The sequence below is a fragment of the Canis aureus genome, chromosome 25 (assembly GCF_053574225.1).
Source record: "Canis aureus isolate CA01 chromosome 25, VMU_Caureus_v.1.0, whole genome shotgun sequence".
NCBI classification, from domain to species: Eukaryota; Metazoa; Chordata; class Mammalia; order Carnivora; family Canidae; genus Canis; species Canis aureus.
The window spans coordinates 16,592,757-16,612,811 of record NC_135635.1 but is presented as its reverse complement, the minus strand read 5'-3'; the positions used below and the strand labels follow the sequence as shown (position 1 = coordinate 16,612,811).

The window sequence follows — 20,055 nt, the reverse complement described above, 5'->3', positions numbered from 1 at the left end:
TCAGATTTATTGTCAAAACAGTAATTATGATTAATGTCAAATGGAAGAAAATTAAGAAAGTTTTATGGAGTCCAGGACACATATTTACAATCATGGTAAAGGGTGAAGGATAATGATTAAATCATTTGGGATTAAAATTATCTGTAGAAAATTATAACAAATGTCAGACATCATTTTATCATTACTAATACTATTATCTTTATTGAATAAAGATTCATGTTTGTAGCAGGCCATGTACTTATTGTATTAATTTGCAAAGGAGTCATTATTTGGCCTAAATTAATCTAAAATGGTTTTATTGGGGGAGGGGGATGCCTGGGTGGCTCAGTGGTTAAGCATCTGCCTTTGGCTCAAGGCATGATCCCTGGGGTCCTGGGATCGAGTTCTGCTTCGGGCTCCCCATAGGGAGCTTGCTTCTCCCTCTGCCTATGTCTCTGCCTCTCTCTCTCTTTCTGTGTGTGACTATCATAAATAAATTTAAAAAAAAAATTAAAAAAAAAAAGAAAGGAAATCCGTATGAGCACCTGCCGGGTGGTAAATCAAAAGTTAGGCAGCAGTCAGGGTAAATTCAGGCAGGGGATGCAGAGAAGGAGGCAAGTGATGAGAGCCTTAGGAAGCTGGCGGAGGAAGGAGGGGCAAAGGATCTAGTGCCCTGACCCACCACCCTGACATCCTATAGCACTGAGTATAGAGGGAAAAATTTTCCTCTGCCCAAGGTTCTTCTAGCTGAACTAAGAATTCCATTTACAGGAGACAGATTAACAAGAGAAAAAAGCCAAGCTTTTTAATACGTGTGTACAATAATAAAGTTGAGACCTAAAGAAATGACCCAGGCAGGCAGTTTTTATACTTTTTAGAAAAAGAGACAATAGATCTGGGAGGAGTTGACAGGACAAAGAAAACTTTAGAATTCCTTACTAATTGAAGCTCCCAAACAGAAGTTGGGTTAAGGTGGCAAATTAGTAAGAAGTAACCAGGGTTGTTCACGCAGCCTCTTGGCTCTAAATTCCCTATATCTGTAATTAGATCGCTCTACCTTCTGGTGCAGAGGTACCTTCCACATGGAAGATACATCTTTTGCTTTCAAGAGGACAGAGGAGGATCCGAGTGTCCTTGCACAAGCAAGTAATTTTTATTTGAAATAGTGAGTATGCCACAGCTCTGGCACAGCTAATGCAGGGTGTTTAGAGAAATCTAGGGCCCAGTTTAACCCACCTGGTTACGCTTCGCAGTAAAAAGAAGGAAGAAATGGGTGTTATTATAAACTGAAAACAATTTATCAGAAAAAGCACAGCAGGCTGTGGCCTCTTCCAGCCCTGGATGTGTCAACAAGAACCGCCCTTTGCAAGTAGGCAAAAAGAATCACATGTAATCGATTGTGGTTTCTGTTTACTCCCACCTTCTGCTCTAGTCACAGGCTGCGGACGCAGAATGATCTTTGTGCTTTAAATAGCCAGAGCTCTCCGTAGTCTTAACCAACATTCTGAGTTGACTAGCATCAGAGAGCGAACCTCCACCAGTACATGGCTTTTAGGGGTGGAAGAACTACCTCCAGCTCCCTTCCTGACTCGGGGATGCTGGAGGAAGTTGGGTCTCTAGGATCATGCCACGCCAAGGTACAGCAGAACTGTCCCAGCACCAATACAGAAGTCATCGTGGAATGTGTACTTTCAACACTTCTATGTGGGAATTCACGGGACCTAACAAGTGGTCACACTGAAAGGGGGGACTACAGATTCAGATTTCTAGAGCCAACATTTAAATGGTAGTGATAAAATGTAATTAGCTATGTGTAACAGGCACTCTGGCCGTGGGCCTCAGCTGTGATCTCCTACACAAAACTGGAATTTTGACAAGCTTAGTGTGGTTCGTTTCCGTTCACGGAACAGAATCCTGACTTTTAAGTTAAGGGAGCACAAACAATAAAAATGGTATCCTTTTCATTCCTTATGCATAGCAACAACAACAACAACAAATCAGTAAATAATTATGGAATGTATTTCAGGAATGTAAAAATGTCTTTTTCAAAATATTTTTCAAATATGTTGAAAGCAAATTATTTTTGTGTTTTTAGAGGCTGTACGTTCCTTTGATCTCGTTGCATGCATGCAATGTTGTATTTACTTAAGGAAAATATAGTAGATCACGGTTACCTTTTTATACATTTTATTTGTGCTAGTCGAGCTAAGGGACCTTGAAAAATGTTGGCTATCCACAGTTACCTCCCTTCAAGGCTTATTTTGAATTCATATTACTTTCGAACTTTAAAGGCCCTCAAGCAATCTGCTTCTTCTGACAGTATAAAATTCTGTAATTTTAGGTAGCATCATCTGATGAGGTCTGAAACATTGGCAGCCTCTATTGCATTTTAGAGACTCTAGTAAATGTAAATAAAATTACACATTATGATGGATGGAAACATTTGAGTCCATTGCTGGCATTTTTAGCAGCTGCTGTTTTTATCAAGACATCTGGATAGTTACACAATTCCAGATGTTTAGAAATCTGTGGGGTTGTGAGAAAGATTACTTGGGTAAAAGGTTTTTCCTAGATATTTAGAGTTTGTGTACAAATGATCTTGAATGTTTAAAATTAGATTAGAATGGAAATGTTTGAAATTTTATATAAAATTGGGCTCTCAAATAGCTACATCTCTACTTAATGTTGAAATTTAGAAAACATCTCTCATGAAATAGAAACTAAGAAGGTAGGCAAATGAAGAGAAACTTGCCTAACATCTCTAAAGTTCATCTGTTCAAAACTATTTCTTGAGCATCTACTGTGTGACAGGTCATGTTCCTGGAATACATCTGAATAAAGGTCACTGCCTTCTCAGAGCTTACACTAACCAGGAGACACAGATAAGAAATAAATATATTGATTTCATTTTATTGAAGTATAATTGATGCGCAATATATTAGTTTCAGGTGTACGACACAAGGACCCAGTATTTGTATACATTGCAAAATGATCACCACAGTAAGTCTGGTTACCTACCATACCTCACCAAAATTTTGATTTTTTTTTCCCCCCTGTGGTAAGAACCTTTAAGTTTTACTTTCTTATCTTTTAAGTTTGCAGTACATCATTGCCTGTAGTCTCCGTGCTGTACATTACGATCCCATGACTCATTTTAGAGCTAGAAGTTTGTACCTTTTGAATCTCTTCACCCTTTTAGTTCACCACTCTATTCCTTTTCCCTCTGGCAACCACCAGAATGTTTTTTTTTTTTGTTTGTTTTTTACTTTCATTGCCATTGCCTTTGGTGTCAGATGCACCCCACTTCCCTCCCGCCCCAAAAACAACCAAAAAAAACAAAAACATTGCTAAGACCAATGTCAAGGAGCTTACCACCTTTATTTTCCTTTAGGAATTTTATGGTTTCAGGTCTTTAATCCATTCTGAGTTAATTTTAGTGTATGTTATAAGAAAGTAGTCCAGTTTCATTTTATTGCATGTAGCAATAGTAGTCCAGTTTCCCGGCACCATTTATTGAAGAGTCCGTCCTTTCCTCATTGTATATTTTTGGTTCCTTTGTCATAAATTAATAACAGTATATATATGAATTTCTGGGCTCTGTTTAATTCTGTTCTGTTGATCTGTGTCTTGTTTTTATGCCAATACCATGCTGTTATGATTCCTATAGCTTTGTTCCTCTTTTTCAAGATGGCTTTGACTCTTCAGGATCTCTAGGATTGATTGTTCTAATTCTGTGAGAAATACCATTGGAAATTTTGATAGGAATTGCATTGAATCTGTAGATTATTTGGGGTGTGTGCTCACTTTATTAATTTTATTAATCCATGAACACAGTAACTTTCCATTTCTTTGTCTTTTTCAGTTTCTTTCATCAGTGTGTTATAGTGTTCAGTAAACAAATCTTTCACCTCCTTGATTAAGCTTATGACTATTTTTTTCTCTTTCTTTTTCAAAAGATTTTAATTATCTATTTGACAGAGACAGCACAAGCAGAGGGAGAGGAACCAGAGCCGAAGGCAGACACTTAACCAACTGAGCCACCCAGGCACCCCTATTTTATTCTTTTTCATGCAATTGTAAATAGGATTGTCGTTTCAATCTCTCTAATAGTTTAGTGTTACAATATAAAAATATAACAGATTTTTGTGTATTAACTTGTTAGAATAAACAGTTTTTTGGAAGTCTTCAGGGCTTTGTATATATAAAATCATGTTTCCACACAGTGATAGTTTTACTTCTTCCTTTCCAATTTTGATGTCTCATTACTTTTTCCTGCCTAATTGCTGGCAAGAGTAGACATTTGTATCATGTACCTGACCTTCAAGAAAAGCTTTTAGTTTTTCTCCATTGAGTATGATATAAGCTGTGGGTTTGTCATATGCAGTATTTATTATATTGAGACACATTCTATCTATACCCACTTTGTTGACAGTGTTTATCATAAATAGATGTTGAATTTTGTTAAATGCTTTTTCGTCATCTCTTAAGATTATCAAGTGACTTTAACATTCATTTTGTTAACATGCTGTATCATATTGATTGGTTTGCAAATGTTGAACCATCCTTGCATCCCTGGATAAATCTCACTTGATCATGGTGTATGTTCATTTTAACCTATTGTTGAATTCAGTTTGCTAATATTTTTGTTGGGGATTTTTGCATCTATGTTCATCAGGGATATTGGCTGGTGGTATTCTATGTGTGTGTTGTCATTGTCTGATTTTGGTGTCAGGGTTATGCTGGCCTTACAAAGGGTTTGGGAATATTTTCTCTTTGGTTTTTTTTGAAACGTGTGAGAACAGGAATTAAGTCTTATTTGTGAATGTTTGATAGAATTCACACTGACACTGTCTTGTCCTGAACTTTTGTTGAGAGTTTATTTAATTACTGATTCAGTCTCCCTACTAGTGATTGGCTTATTCAGAATTTCTATTTCTTCATCATTCAGTCTTAGAAGATTGTATATTTTTGGAATTATCCATTTTTTCTAGATTGTACTATTTTGGGTATATAATTATTCATAGTAGTCTCAGGATCTTTTGTACTTCTTTGATATCAGTTATAATTTCTCTTTTATTTATGGTTTTATTTATATGAGCCTTCTCTTTCTTCGTCTAGCTAAAGGTTTGTCTTTTTTTTTTTTTTTTTTTTGATACAGCCTTTAGTTTAATTGATTTTTATTTTAGCTCCTGTTTCATTTGTTTTCACTCTGACCTTTATTACTCTCTTCCTTCTACCATGGAAATTTATTCTTCATTTTCTAGTTCCTTTAGGTACAAAGTTAGATTGTTTATTTGAGATATTTCTTGTTTCTTGAGGTAGGCCTGTATCACTATAACCTGTCTTAAAACTGTTTATGCTGTATCCCATTGACTTTGGTATGTTATATTTCCATTTACATTTGTCTCATGGTATTTTTTTAAATTTCTCCTTTGATTTCTTTGTTGACTCATTGGTTGTTTATTATCCTGTTGCTTAATCTCCACATATTTGTGATTTTTCCAGTTTTCCTCTTCTAATTCATTTTGTTTCATGCTATTATAGTTGGAAAAGATGTTTGATCTGACTTCAGTGTTCTTAAATTTATTGAGACTTATTTTGTGGCTTCACATGTGATCTATCCTGAGGAATGTTCTATGTGCATTTGAAAAGAATGTGTATTCTGTTTTTGGATGGAATATTCTGTATATATCTGTTAAGTCCATCTGGTGTAATGTACTGTATAAGGCCGATGTTTCCTTATTGATTTTCTGTCTAGATGATTTATTCGTTGATCTAAGTGGGGTGTTAAAGTCCTCTACTGTTATTGTTTTGCTGTCAATCTCTCCCTGTATGTCTGCTAATATCTGCTTTATATATTTAGGTGCTCTTGTGTTGAGTGCAGGGGTATTTACAGGTATTACATCCTCTTACTGGATTGACCCCTTTACTGTTATGTAATACCCATCTTTGTCTTTTTTATAGTCTTTATTTTAAAATCTGTTTTGTCTGCTCTAAGTATAGTTACCCAGCTTTCTTTTGGTTTACACTTACATGGAATGTCTTTTTCCATTCTTTCACTTTTAGTCTGTGTAACCTTGTATCTGAAGTGAATGTCTTATAGGCAGCATATAGATGAGTCTTGTATTTTTAATCCAGTCAGCCATGGAACTTAGTCCATGTACATTGAACATAACTATTGATAGGTACGCCCTTATAGTCATTTTGTTCATTGTTTTCTGGCTGTGTTGTAGTTCTTCTCTGTTTCTTTCTTCTCTTGCTTTCTTCCCTTTTGGTTTTATAACTTGCTATAGTATTAGGTTTAGATTCCTTCTTCATTATCTTTTGTGTATCTACTATAGGTTTTGGCTTTGTGGTTACCATGAGGCTCACATGTAGCAGTCTACATATATGTCTATATGTATGATGTATGTATGTTATATCTATATATGTATGTATGTTATATATATATATATATATAATAGTCTTTTAAATCAAAAGGAAGTTAGGTTTGTCAATGCATTCTAAAACTTCACATTTTTACTCCCTACCCTCCATGGTTATATATATTTTTTAAAGATTTTATTTATTTATTCATGAGAGACACAGAGAAAGAGAGAGAGAGAGAGAGACAGGCAGAGGGAGAAGTAGGCTCCATGCAAGGAGCCCGATGCGGGACTCGATCCCGGGTCTCCAGGATCACAACCTGGGCTGCAAGCATCACTTAACCACTGCGCCACCAGGGCTGCCCCATGGTTATATTTTTAATGTCCCATTTTACATCTCTTTATTTTGTGTATCCCTTAACTATTTTTTTAAGACTTATTTATTTATTTTAGAAAGAGAGAGCACAAGTGGGAGGGGCAGAGAGCGAGAGAAAGACTCTCAAGCGGACTCCACAAGCGTCAAGCTGGGCATGGGGGCTGAATCTCACAGTCCTGAGATCAGGACCTGCCCCAAAACCAAGGGTCAGATGCTCAACCAACCTTGCCACCCAGGAACCCCTCCCTTATAGTTACTGTTATTTTTACTACTTTTGCTTTTAAAATTTTTATACTAGTATTGTTAAGTGATTAATCCATTACCGTACATTTACCTGTACCCGTGAGGTTTTACTTTGTTGTTTTCTTACTAATTAGTGTACTCTTTTCAGCCTAAAGGAATCTCTTTAACATTTTTCATAGGGCCAAGTTAGTGTTGAACTCTGTTAGCTTTTGTTTCTCTGAAAAGCTCTTTATTTCTCCTTCAAACTCGAGTGATAACCTTGCTGGATATCAGGATATAGTTTTCCTGTTTGGAAGTTTTTTCCCTTCAGCACTTTAAGGATTCCAGGCCTCTCCCTTATGGCCTGTAAAGTAACTGCTGAGAAATCTGCTAATAATCTTATAGAAGTTCCCTTATATATAACAAGTTATTTTTTTCTCTTACTGCTTTTAAGATTCTTTAACTTTTGACATTTTAATTATAATGTGTTTTGGTGTGAGTCTCTTTGGGCTCCTTTTTTGGGGGGAATTCTTTGTGCTTTCTAGATCTAGATATCTGTTTTCTTCCCTAGGTTAGGGAGCTTTTCAACCATAATTTCTTCAGATGAGTTTTCTAAGCCTTTCTCCTCTAGAACTTTATGATAAGAATGTTGATCTGCTTGTTGTTTCATAAATTTCTTAACTATCTTCACTTTTTAAAGTTCTTTTCTTTTTGCTACTTTGTAGGGGTGAGTTTCACTGCTCTGTCTTCCAGAACACTGATACTTTCTTAATTTTTTTTTAATTTTTATTTATTTATTTATTTTTTTATTTATGATAGTCACAGAGAGAGAGAGAGAGAGAGAGAGAGAGAGAGGCAGAGACACAGGCAGAGGGAGAAGCAGGCTCCATGCACCGGGAGCCCGACGTGGGATTCGATTTCGGGTCTCCAGGATCACGCCCTGGGCCAAAGGCAGACGCCAAACCGCTGCACCACTCAGGGATCCCCTGATACTTTCTTTTGTTTCATCTACTTTGCTGTTGAACCTCTCTACTATATTTTTCAGTTTAGTCATTATTTTCTTCAGCTGTATGACTTCTGTTTGCTACTTACATTTCTAACTCTCTTTTGAAGCTGTTTTGAGCTTATACACTTTTCTGGAGACCCAGTCTTTCTGACTGTCACCAAGGGAATACTTCCATATTGCCTATTCTGGAGGCCAGCAGGGTTTACAATTGTGGTCCTACAACACTGTATATATTTGTATATCTTAAAAGCTCCTGCCTGAGAGTTAAGCTTCCAGTTATCCTAAAGCTAGGGGCTGACTGAGATCCTACCTTCTGGAAGACTCAAGGGGCTAGCCACTCCCTCAATAAGCAATCGGCAATAAGTCACATTGCTTAGACAATCACAAAGGTTCAAGAGATAACAAAGGGCAAGCTTAGTAATAAGATTCATCATTTATACAAGGCCACTCATCCAAGATTGATAGAGAGAGCTATTTCACCTAATACATAGAAACGAGAAGAGAGGCAAAATAGGAAGGTAGAGGAATATGTTCCAGATGAAAGAACAAGACACACCCCTTCCCCACAAAACACTTAGTAAAACAGAGGTAAGTCCAAAGTAATGGCCATGAAGATGCCCAATGAACTCAAAGAATGAATAAACACACTACAACTTCTCTGATCCTGTTTGAAAATATGGTCTATACTGGGAAAAAGAGTAGGAACCGGGAGACAAGGCTGGAGGGTCTTTCTCTAATTCAGTTAAAGTTTATGGTCATTTAGGCCAGAATAACTGCAGTGGAGTGGTTGTGGTGAAGCTGGCAAGAAAGCTTATTCTTGGTGGATAAGCTGTGGAGTGTGAGGAAAAAAAAGAACTTGAGGTTGCTTCCAGGCTCTTTGGCCTAAGCATAGGTGAAGTCATTAGCTGAGATGGAGAGACTATATAGACAGTGGTTGGGGTGAGGTGTCAGATTTGGGTATGTTGAGTGTGAGACAGCTAGACAAACTAGAAGAGCTGCTAAGAAGGCAACTTGAATATATTAATATTTCTTGACCTTTTCTTCTTTAAGCAAGTGATATGCTTTTTATTTTTTTCCCTCCTTCCTCCCCGCCCCTCCTCTTCCCCTCCCTCCCTTCTCAACCTCCCTTCTTCTCTCCCCCTTCCCTTCCTTCCTCCTTCCAGTAGCCCAGTTGAGGGCTTGAATTTACAACCCTGAGAACACAACCTGAGCTGAGATTATGAGTCCAAAATTTGGGATGCCTGGAGGGCTCAGTGGTTGAGTGTCTGCCTTTGGCTCACAGTGTGATCCTGGAGTCCTGGGATCGAGTCCCGCATTGGGCTTCCTGCATGGAGCCTGCTTCTGCCTCTGCCTGTGTCTCTGCCTTTCTCTCTGTGTCTCTTATGAATAAATAAATTAAATCTTAAAAAAAAAAAAAAAAAAGTCTAACACTCAACAAACTGACCCACCTAGGTGCCTATTATTTTTTTCTAGGAATATTTTTATTACAAAATTCATTTCAAGAGATATAGTTTTACTCAGTACTTTTTCAACATTTTACTTTATTTAATCATATCCTTTAACCAGTTTTTATAGACTACCAATTTTGAGAAAACTATTGCAAATATATTTACATCTAAAAGTTGGATTGTCAAATCCACTTTATGTTAGGAAATGTTTTTTTCCAAATTTTTTAAAATTTGAACTCAATTAACATATAGTGTATTATTAGTTTCAGAGATAGAGTTCAGTGATTCATCAGTCTTATAAAACACCCAATGCCCATTATATCCTGTGCCTTCCTTAATGTCCATCATGCAGTTACCCCATCTCCCTACTGCTTCTCCTCCAGCAACCCTCAATTTGTTAACTATGATCAAGAGTCTCTTATTGTTTGCCTCCTTCTCTGATTTTGTCTTGCTTTATTTTTCCCTCCCTTCCCCTATGATCCTCTGCTTTGTTTCTTAAATTCCACATATTAGTGAAACCATATGATAATTGCCTTTCTCTGACTGACTTATTTCTCTTAGCATAATAGCCTCTAGTTCTATCCATGTCATTGCAAATGGCATGATTTAATTATTTTTGATGGCTGAGTAATATTCTATTGGAGATATATTCCACATCTTCTTTATCCATTTATCTATCAATAGGCATCTGGACTCTTTTCATACTTTGGTTATTGTGGACATTGCTACTATAAACATTGGGATGCAGTGCCCCCTTTAGATCACTACATTTGTGTTTTTGGGTAAATACCTCATAGTGTAATTTCTGGGTTGTAGGGTAGCTCTATTTCCAACTTCTTGAGGTACCTCCAGCTCTTTTCCAGAGTGACTGCACCAGCATGCATTCCCACCAACAGTGTGAGAGGGTTCAAAGGTGCCTCTTTAAAATAAATTAAAATTATTAAATTTCTTTTTTTTAAAAATATACAAAATTTATCATCTTAACCATTATAAGTGTATAGTTCATTGGCATTAATTACACTGACATTGTTGTGATACCATGACCACCATCTATCCATAGAACCCTTCATCTTGTAAAACTGAAATGCTGTACTCATTAAACAATAATTTTCCATTCTCTTATCTCCTTGGCCCCTAGCAACTACCGTGCTACTTTCTGATTTTGACTACTCTGTGTAGCTGGTATAAGTGGAATCAAAGTATTTATGTTTTTTTAACTGGTTTATTTCACTTAGCAAATGGCCTCATGGTCATCCATGTTGTAGGATGTATCAGGATTTTCTTCACTTTTGAGGCTGAATGATATTCTATTGTATGTATATTCCAGGTTTTGTTTATCTCTCCATCTGTTAATGGATAGTTGGGTTGCTTCCATGTTTTAACTATTTTGAATAATGAATAATGCTTCCATGTTTTAACTATTTTGAATAATGAATAATGCTTCCATGTTTTAACTATTTTGAATAATGCTGCTGTCAACACAGGCATGCAAACATAAAGGATATGTTTTTTTAAAAATCTTTAATACACATACGACTTTTACAGATTTTCTTTTACATAAGCAATTTTTAAGCACATTTTCATTATTAAAGATTTCGATGATATACCCAAATAGACAGCAAAACATGAAAATTCCCATTCATCCTCTTCTCCTATTCCTGATTCCTCCAGTTAAGTTTGCCCTGTTACTCACATCCCTTTCTGATGCCTTTATGCACATTTATATGCATCTTCCTTTTTTAAATGGGATCCTACTGCACACATTTTTCTATAGTTTTTTGTCTTTTATTTAATAAGGTCTTGGAGATCTTCCCAATTTTATTTTTGCTTTTTCTCTTTTAACAACGGTTCACATGTTCCATAATGTTGCATCAATTCTTCATGTATATATACTTTTACACACACAAGAGTCTTTCTGTACATTCCTAGCAATAGAATTCCTAGGTCCAAGAAAACTTCTAAAACTCTTAATCATATCTTCTTTTCTATGATCTTTTATGGTTTGCTTGTAATTTTTCTGGAAAATTTATTATGGAACTCTAGAAGTTTGGGAAATAGTTTTCTAAAATAAATTTCCTGGCTGTGGATTTGGTCCCCTTTGCAAAAGATTTTTAAACCATGAATTTTATAACTTGCTGGGTTTATTTAAGAAAAAAAAAAAAAGCAGTTGATCTCTTAATCTAGGCACTTTAGGTAACACATGGAAGACACTGCCCTTATTTGAGTTGATGGGACAAATAGGGAGTTTTTGAAGGGATGATAAGAAAACATTGTTGAAAAATGTCTTTTAATATTTTCAGTGAAGAAACCTGGCATATCATGTTATTCAGGAACCACAATTAATATCACATTGTCATAATCACATTGATAACATGCAGTAATATAGTGAGATGGGCATATTGTCTCTGTGATGTCCAGCCCTCAAACCCATAAACCCTATTTAATCATGAGACAACATGAGAGAAACTCAATTTTGAGTCTACAAAATACCTGACTGTGACTCTTCAAAAAGTACCAACATCATACAAAACAAGCAAAGACTGAAGGGTGCCTAGGCGGCTCATTTGGTTGAGCATCTGCCTTCAGCTCAGGTCATGATCCCAGGGTCCTGGGATTGAGTTCTGCATTGGGCTGCCTGCTCAGTGGGGAGCTTGCTTCTCCTTCTCCCTCTGCCCCTCCCTCTGCTTGTGCTCTCTTGCTATCTCTGTCAAATAAATAAACAAAATAGCAAAGATTATAACTCTCAGGTTGGGGTGAAGTAAGGAGACAATGAGAACTAAATGCAATGTGATATTTTAGATTGGATTCTGTAACAGAAAATGAATGTTAGTGGAAAAATTGAAATCTAAACTAAATCTGTGTATCAATATTAAGTTCTTAGTTTTGATAAATATGCCATGGTTATTATATAAGATGCTAATTTTAGAAACCTAGGTGCAGCTCTCTCTAAATCTAAAAATATTTCAAAGTAAGTTGTTGAGGTGGGAGTGCAACTAGGTGGCTCAGTTGGTTGAGCATCCAACTCTTGGTTTCCGCTTAGGTCATGATCTCATGGGTTATGAGATTGAGCCCTGCATCAAGCTCCACACTCAGCAGGGAATCTGCTTGAAGATTCTCTCCCTCTGCCCCTCCCTACATGCGTGCTCACTTGCATGTATTCTCTCTCTCTCTCCTCTCTCTCTCAAATAAAAAATATTTTTTAAAAAAAGTAAGGTTTTTTTTGTTGTTGTTTTTTATGGTATCTCTTTACTCTGGACAATGTACTTCTAAAAAGTTTGTCTTCCCTACAAAATTATGTTTGTCCTCTTAAATCCAAGAGATCCCCTTGTCTCAAAGTTGGGGAGTCCATTGAGCTTTTACGTACTAGAGACCAGGTACATTTGGAAGAGATGTTATGAATGGTTGAGACAGTATAGACATGGCCATAGCAAGGCCAAAAAGATGTGATCTGGAGGAATAGATGCTATGGCAAGAGAGCAGGCCTGAAGAATCAAAGAGTAAGTGGACTTTGCTTTGGAATGGATGGCCAAAGAGTGTGAAAGAGCTATTTGAGAATGATTTGGCAAAATATAATAATAGCCCAACACAAAGTTTTGCAAATAGGAGACAAAGTCACTGTAACCAGTAAGAAGGATTATCTGCCACTCACAAGTGATACAAAAGAAGACAGATAAGTGAAAATGAAGTCATAGTGGAAACCTCTCCAGTTGCAATAAGAGATGAGGCTGAATTGATTGAGAATATCTGAGGCCTTTTGCATTTAGCATATGTCTAGACATTCCTTACAGGAGATGCAACTCAGCAAGTGTAAATGAATAACCCAAATACAGAGGAATGCACAATGGGTAGGACCAGCGGCTAATAAGATTTTCAGACCTCAGTAAGAGACATTATTTAAATAGGACCCTTCCCACACCAACATAATGTGACTGTACTTATATCTGTGCCTAACATTAACTGTTTAATCACTCTTCTTGGTAAGTTGGAATCTAAAAGTTAATATTAAATTTCTTGAATGGGTGGACCATCTGGTTCTAATTTTGGTTTCAGTTCCCTGTTATGCAATTGGCACCCAAATAAGAACTGTCTCCAAATGTGAGTAGGCTGAGTCAGTCATAAACACTCAAAAAAAAGTTTTACTTTGTATTGCTATTCCAAGATGTTAGAAGATGAAGTATTTAATGAAATGATCCTTTTTTTTTTTAATAGCGCATTTCTTTACCATGATGTGTTTGTGGGTTTTTTTGTGTGTTTTTTACCATGGTGTGTTTGACCTAGAGTGGTGGTCAGCAAACTTTTCCTGTAAAGGGCCAGATAGTAAATATTTTTGGGTTTGCAGCCACAAATGGTCTCTTTTGCCTGTTTGTCATTGCTTTCCCCTCCTCCCCCCTTTAACCCTTTGAAAATGTGCTTTATGTCCTTCACTGTATCTTCATACTTTGTGGTAGTGCCTAAAGTTTGCAGACTAGTATTAAACAATGATCTAAAATCAAGTTTCTGGCTGCAAGTTTATTGCCACTGACAAAAAAAAGAAAATCGTAAGCATGACTTTAATGGATTTATAAGAAAATGAATATGTAGTTGATCTCTTGCTATGGGCATTTTGGCACAGTCATGGAACATATTCTCTAATAAATATGACACTTGCATAAAACCCATCATACCCTCAAACAAAGTTTGCTATCCAGAGATAAAGTGCCTAGTTTTTAACTTCCAGTTATTTGTTCAAGACATATTTTGTTTTTAAATAGGCTAATTGTTAAAGTAATTTCATCTTTTAATATGTAATGGTGATCTATTTTTCAAAGTTTCAGTATAATCTCTTTTCTCATTTAACCATTAGCTGTTTCATTTTTATAGTTTTATTGCTATAAATCATATTTATGCTTTCAGTGCTTCATTTTACAATCATGTTCTAGTTTCTGCCTCTGATTTAGAGCTAAGCTCTGGCTTTTCCCTGTTTCTGTCCCAACACCTTACTTCCAGACCCAGCTGGTGCCCTTTAGGACCATGAAGCCATCCTGGATTCACTGTGGAACAAACATCCTAATGCTCCCAAAAGTTTGAGTGGTTGGATGTCATGCTACATATTTTAGAGATCTACTTTGCTTGCTTCACATAGTTTTTCTAAAAAGGTAGATAGGATCACACATTTAAAGATTTGAGCTTTTATTTCTTCTGTTTGCAATTGTTGTAGAAAATATCTAATGATCTATAAATAACCTATAAATCTTGTATTATAAGCCTTTGTTCTTTTTGGCTAAACAGTGCTTAATCCATGGCAGCCCGTTTTAGCAGAAGGGTGTCTGATGAAAACCCATTTAATTTGTTGGGGCATAGGTCTTTCAAGCTTGTCGACAATACTCACAACTGTTAATATCTTCTAAAATTTGTTTTACCAAGATAAATGTCAAGGACACAGAAGATAAAGCAGTAGCATGTGCAGTTTTTAATCGATACTGTTTAATTATCAGTTGAAATAAAAGGGAATTTTTTTACTTAGTAAAATGTTGATTGGGTTTTATTAGCTTTTCTTGTTTTGAATAATTAAGGCTTTTTTTCATAATTCTCTTTATAGATTTGGATTCTATGAAAATGAAACTCTGTTTTTTAAACAATGATAGTTTCTTAAATGGAATACTTTTATTTAGTGATCATAATATTCCTGCTAGAAATTTTATTTTCTCCAAAGCAGGGTCCAGTCTATTGTTACTATCACTGTGCCAACTAGAAGAAAGGGAAATTTAATATGAGTAGTATAAAGAGAAAACATTGGCCTATGATTTCTTAAAAAGTCTCTGAAATCCAACAATTAACTTCTTAAATTAGGAATAGTACAGAAAAAAAAGATCTATTTTCCTACATATATACCTTATGTATTTCAGTATCTTAACATTTTAGACTTTTGAGCTATAGATAGGATAGTATAACCTTTTATAATCCTTTTTTTTTTTAAATGTGGGTATTAGCTCATATATGTAGATCTGAAGTCTGAGTAGTGAGTGAGAGGGGTATGTGTGTATTTGTTCGTTTCTCACTGAGCCATTCTTCTAGAGTCTTTAGGTCAGCTGTCATGTCGGTGCTTTCCTGCTTTGTTCTTTTGAGTCACTCAATGGCTGATGACTGACTGGCTGCTGGAAAGGAACGCTTGCAACAGATGAATGCTGGGGCCCTTCTGTCCTCTCCTCCCCTGTAGCAGCTGCACTCTGCCCTTTCTTTGGCCCTGCTAGGAAAGGAGGGAGTGAGGGAGAGGGCGGGTGTGCGCCTGCGTGCCTGGGGGCTGATTTCTGTCAGTATGTGATACAAGGTTTCTCAAGCACATGGAATGAGATCTTTCCCAAGAAATTCTGTCAAGGCCAGCACACACGGGAAATGTATTTCTATGCTTAGCCTTGTAACTGTGATTGTTTTTTGTTTTATGGGGTAAGAAGAAATTTAGCTCCTGTGACGCAGCTGTGCTCCACCTCTGTATTTACCTGCCCTTTCTTTTTTGAACTCTTCCAGGCAGCAGTATCTGTCCAAAGATCACTATAGTTCCACCTTATGTGAAAAACAGCAGGACCCCACTGGTTGATCAGAATGTATCTAATGAAGAGGCTCAGGGAATAAATGGAAAAACGCCAGCGAAACACTCAGCTGCAAGTCCAAAGCCACAAGGTATGTTTGTTGTTTTAATCAGGCTGGTTGGTTTATTATTGATGAAGACTGTCCAAAAGAATAATGACTAAGAAAGAGTTTTAAGCTCTAAATGAGAGATATTGGATGAGTGCGTTTATCTATTTATTTATGGGAAAAAAATCAGTCTCATGCAGAGTTGGGTATTTGTTCTCCTAAAACACCTTATACATTTTTCTAATATGGTTCTTTTCTCATTGCTGAAATTTACATGTCCCCTAAAGGGGACTGTGATCGCTTCATGCATTATGCCTGACCTGGTGCATGGCCTGACTTACTGTTTGTATAATAAATGTTTGACAAATGAATGACTACTATCAGAAAGTCAGTATGACTTGCTAGGTGTCAGAGGATCTGTGAAACAGATAATTGTAAAACCGTGCTTAACATTCTTAGTAAGAACATGATTTTATCCTATTCAGGAACTGGGGCTTGAAAAGGCTTCTTAGTAAAGTCATCCACAGAAATTAAAATAAATGAAAGTACAACATTGAACTTTTAAATTTTAACTCCTCCATTCAAGAATTGAGCAGCCAACAAGGGGAAAACAGTTATAATGGTGGAAATCTTTTTTTTTTTTTTTTTTTTTTATGAGAGAGAGAGAGAGAGCGAGCACAGGCAGAGGGAGAAGCAGGCTCCATGCACCGGGAGCCCAACGTGGGATTCGATCCCGGGTCTCCAGGATCGCACCCTGGGCCAAAGGCAGGCGCCAAATCGCTGTACCACCCAGGGATCCCAATGGTGGAAATCTTTGAATGTTTTGATTGGGGACCATTTCCTTTTAGCAATAAATCTCTAGTGAACTGGGTATTAGTTTTGAGGAGCACAAAACTACAATTTTGATGATAGTAAGGCCTTTGGAAACATGAACACAAAGCTAATAAACCCTACTGTGATTTAATGTGTAGTTCCTTCCTAGTAGATTTTTATTTATACTAAATGCTGAACATTCAGCCAAGAAACAATATTGGGCATTTGGGGGGAAAATTTGTTTGATTTTTGTTGTATTTACTTAAGTCTTATTCTTTGAAAGAAAAGTTGTTACAGAGAGCACATCATGAAAGAACAAGTGTTACTCTTTAAAGTTCTTACAAAATAAATAAATAAAGTTCTTACATTTTTTAGGATTCTCTGAAAGAGTCTTAAAGGCACTTAAATAGAAAGGAGCTTAAAATAGAATCTTCCAGATGTAGGACATTTTTCTTTTTGTTCTCACTAGTAGCTATATTTGTAGCGGTATGGGGTATGGCTATCAAGTGAGGTCAAATCATTGGTAATTCAAATGAATGGCCCATTCATGAGTTTATAACCTTTTCTTTTGACCATAATTCCTCCCTATATAATTGATATGAATATGAACATAGAATTTTTTTATCATGATTGAAGCTGTTTTATTTGTAAAATACAAAATTCCATCTTGCTCATTAGACCTGAGCTGACAGAGATCAAATGAGGTAAAAATATAAAAAAATTAATATAATTCAGTTTTATGTAATTGCCCAGATCACAAACAGGAATTTTGTTATTTAGATAGCCTCTTTTGGGGAAGATGCATTACTTCATTGTTTTTCATAGTTCATCAAGATAAATTACACTAATGTCCTTCCTGAGCTGCTGTGTGCCAAAATAATCATATTCGTTAGGGAGATAACACTTGATTTTGCTTTTGCTGTTTGTAGTTGTATTAACGTCAATATATTGGTATTTACATACACATTTACTTCCTGTTCTGAATATGGATTAAAATATATAATTTTACATAACTATAGGGGCTATTTCCAGGTATTAAATAAATGACTTAGAGAACATTGTACTTTTAAAGTGCTCCACTCATTGTTTGGGCCCTTCTCTGATTTCCCAGCTAAAATTTTAAACCCCCTGTGACCTTTGACATTTCATATTTCCTCATACCTACTTTATTTTTTCTCATCCGTTACAATCTGACCTACCATATATTTCACTCATCCACCTTAGTTTTTTTCTGCCTTTGTACTGCCAATCCCCACAGCATAGCAGGCCTTCAGTAGTACTTGTTGACTGACTCCCTGCTCCATCATCACATTTCCTCCACTTTGTTTCTGCCGTTATTTGTTTGAAATTTGGAAGAATGTGTGCCATATAGAGAAAAACATTCAGGAAATGAGGCTACATCTTGGTATTGTCAGATCAGCTGCCAAATAAATTGGGCACTGCTTACTTATTGATCAAATAAAAGTTCCCCACCCTCTAGTGGAGAGAAGCTTACTTTTAATTTCTCCAAACCCTTAAGAATATTTGGGGGGGTGCGGGGGGGGTGACTGGGTGGTGGGCACTGAGGGGGGCACTTGACGGGATGAGCACTGGGTGTTATTCTGTATGTTGGCAAATTGAACACCAATAAAAAATAAATTTATTATTAAAAAAAAGAATATTTGGGGGACTGAGACAAAGGAAGGGTTATTAATGGTTACTTCCTACACAGATGAAGGGATTATCACACTGATACCTTTATTTTCACTTCATTGCAAATCCCTTACAAATTATGAATGGTGAGCCTACTGAGGCTTCAAGATCCATTATGTAATTTTAATTGAATTGAAGATTCTTATTTTAGGTAAGTGTTCTCAACTGGAGATAATTTTGCAGCACCCTCACCCATCCCCACCCCATGCCTTGCACTTGATATTGTCTAAAGACATTTTTGCTTGACACCACTGGTGACAGTTTCTAATGGCACCTAGTGGGTAAAAGCTGGGGATGTTGTTCAGCATCCTACAATGCAGAGACCAGCCCTTCCTAAACAAATAATTATCTGACCTGAAATGTCAGTAGTTTGAGAAATTCTGATCTGGATCCTCAATAGAGCTCATAATTAAATCTTTTCTTTTTTTCCCCCTCATGTGGAATGCTAATAATATCATAGCTATAACTTGTTTTAGTGATATCTAGGAGGGGGGCCAATATTAAATATTTATTGGTGGTGATTATGTAGTAATATGTGGAATAACATCAGCTTTATATTTTTGTGTTTATTAATAAGTTATAGAGATATAGTGTACAGCTTGGTGACTATAGTTAATAATACTGTATTGTGTATTTGAAAATTGCTGAGAAGAGATCCTAAAAGTTCTCATCACATGAAAAAAATTGTAAGATGGATTTTAATTAGACTTTGGTGATCATTTCACAATACATCCAGATACCAAATCCTATTCTATACCTGTAATTAATATATAATGTCATATGTCCATTTTATCAATTAAAAAACACCAACAAGTATTTTTGAACAATTATAGTTTTTAAAACAATGAGAGAGCTAAATTGTAGATTAGATAAGCTTCCATTTGAATCCAAGTAAGAGCCTGTAGCTTTTTAAATGGATTCCTTCAATAGTTAGGGCTTGTTTTGCTTCAGCCTCAGAAAATACCCTAAAGCCTTGGAAAACAATGGTTTATTCACTTCATACCAATCCTACCCGTCAAACAAATAAATTACTGAGCAACTTCCAACATAAGTCTTTCTTCTTGTTCACCACTTTTAATATTGGCCTATTTCCTGCCATGCAAGACATAACTCAAAATAACTTCCTTAGCAATTAAAGCTAATAGTTCTTTTTCTCTCAGGAGCTTTGATCCATAGCATTCTCCATAGTTGATTATTTTTGATAGAGCGTGTTTATTATCACTTATCAATCATTAAACTTTAATGTTTAAAAAAGTTTCATGAACTTTGAAAGCCACACTATTGTTTGAATAATTTAAATATATGTGAGGTACTCAAACCTATTTCATTTGCTTCTAAAGTAAAGCATCCCATGTGTAATGTTACATTCTTAAAGTATAATATGTTATACATTTATAATGTATTAAAAATAACCAGCTATGTAGGATACCTTGCTGCCTCAGTCAGTAGAGCATGCAACTCTTGAACTCAGGGTTGTGAGTTCGAACCCAATGTTGGACACAGAGTTTACTTAAACATGAAATAAAGTAAAGTAAAATAAAT

General features: G+C 36.1%; 1 protein-coding gene across 7 annotated transcripts in view; it reads left to right on the top strand.

Moving 5' to 3' along the window:
• FGD4 (FYVE, RhoGEF and PH domain containing 4) overlaps window positions 1-20,055 on the top strand; it is a 214,644-nt gene that overhangs the window by 128,072 nt on the left and 66,517 nt on the right. For all 7 annotated transcript variants that reach the window (XM_077870512.1, XM_077870511.1, XM_077870517.1 and 4 more), the window contains one exon: window positions 15,901-16,053. In XM_077870512.1, coding sequence (XP_077726638.1) covers window positions 15,901-16,053 — 153 coding nt within the window. The remainder of the gene's footprint in view (window positions 1-15,900; window positions 16,054-20,055) is intronic.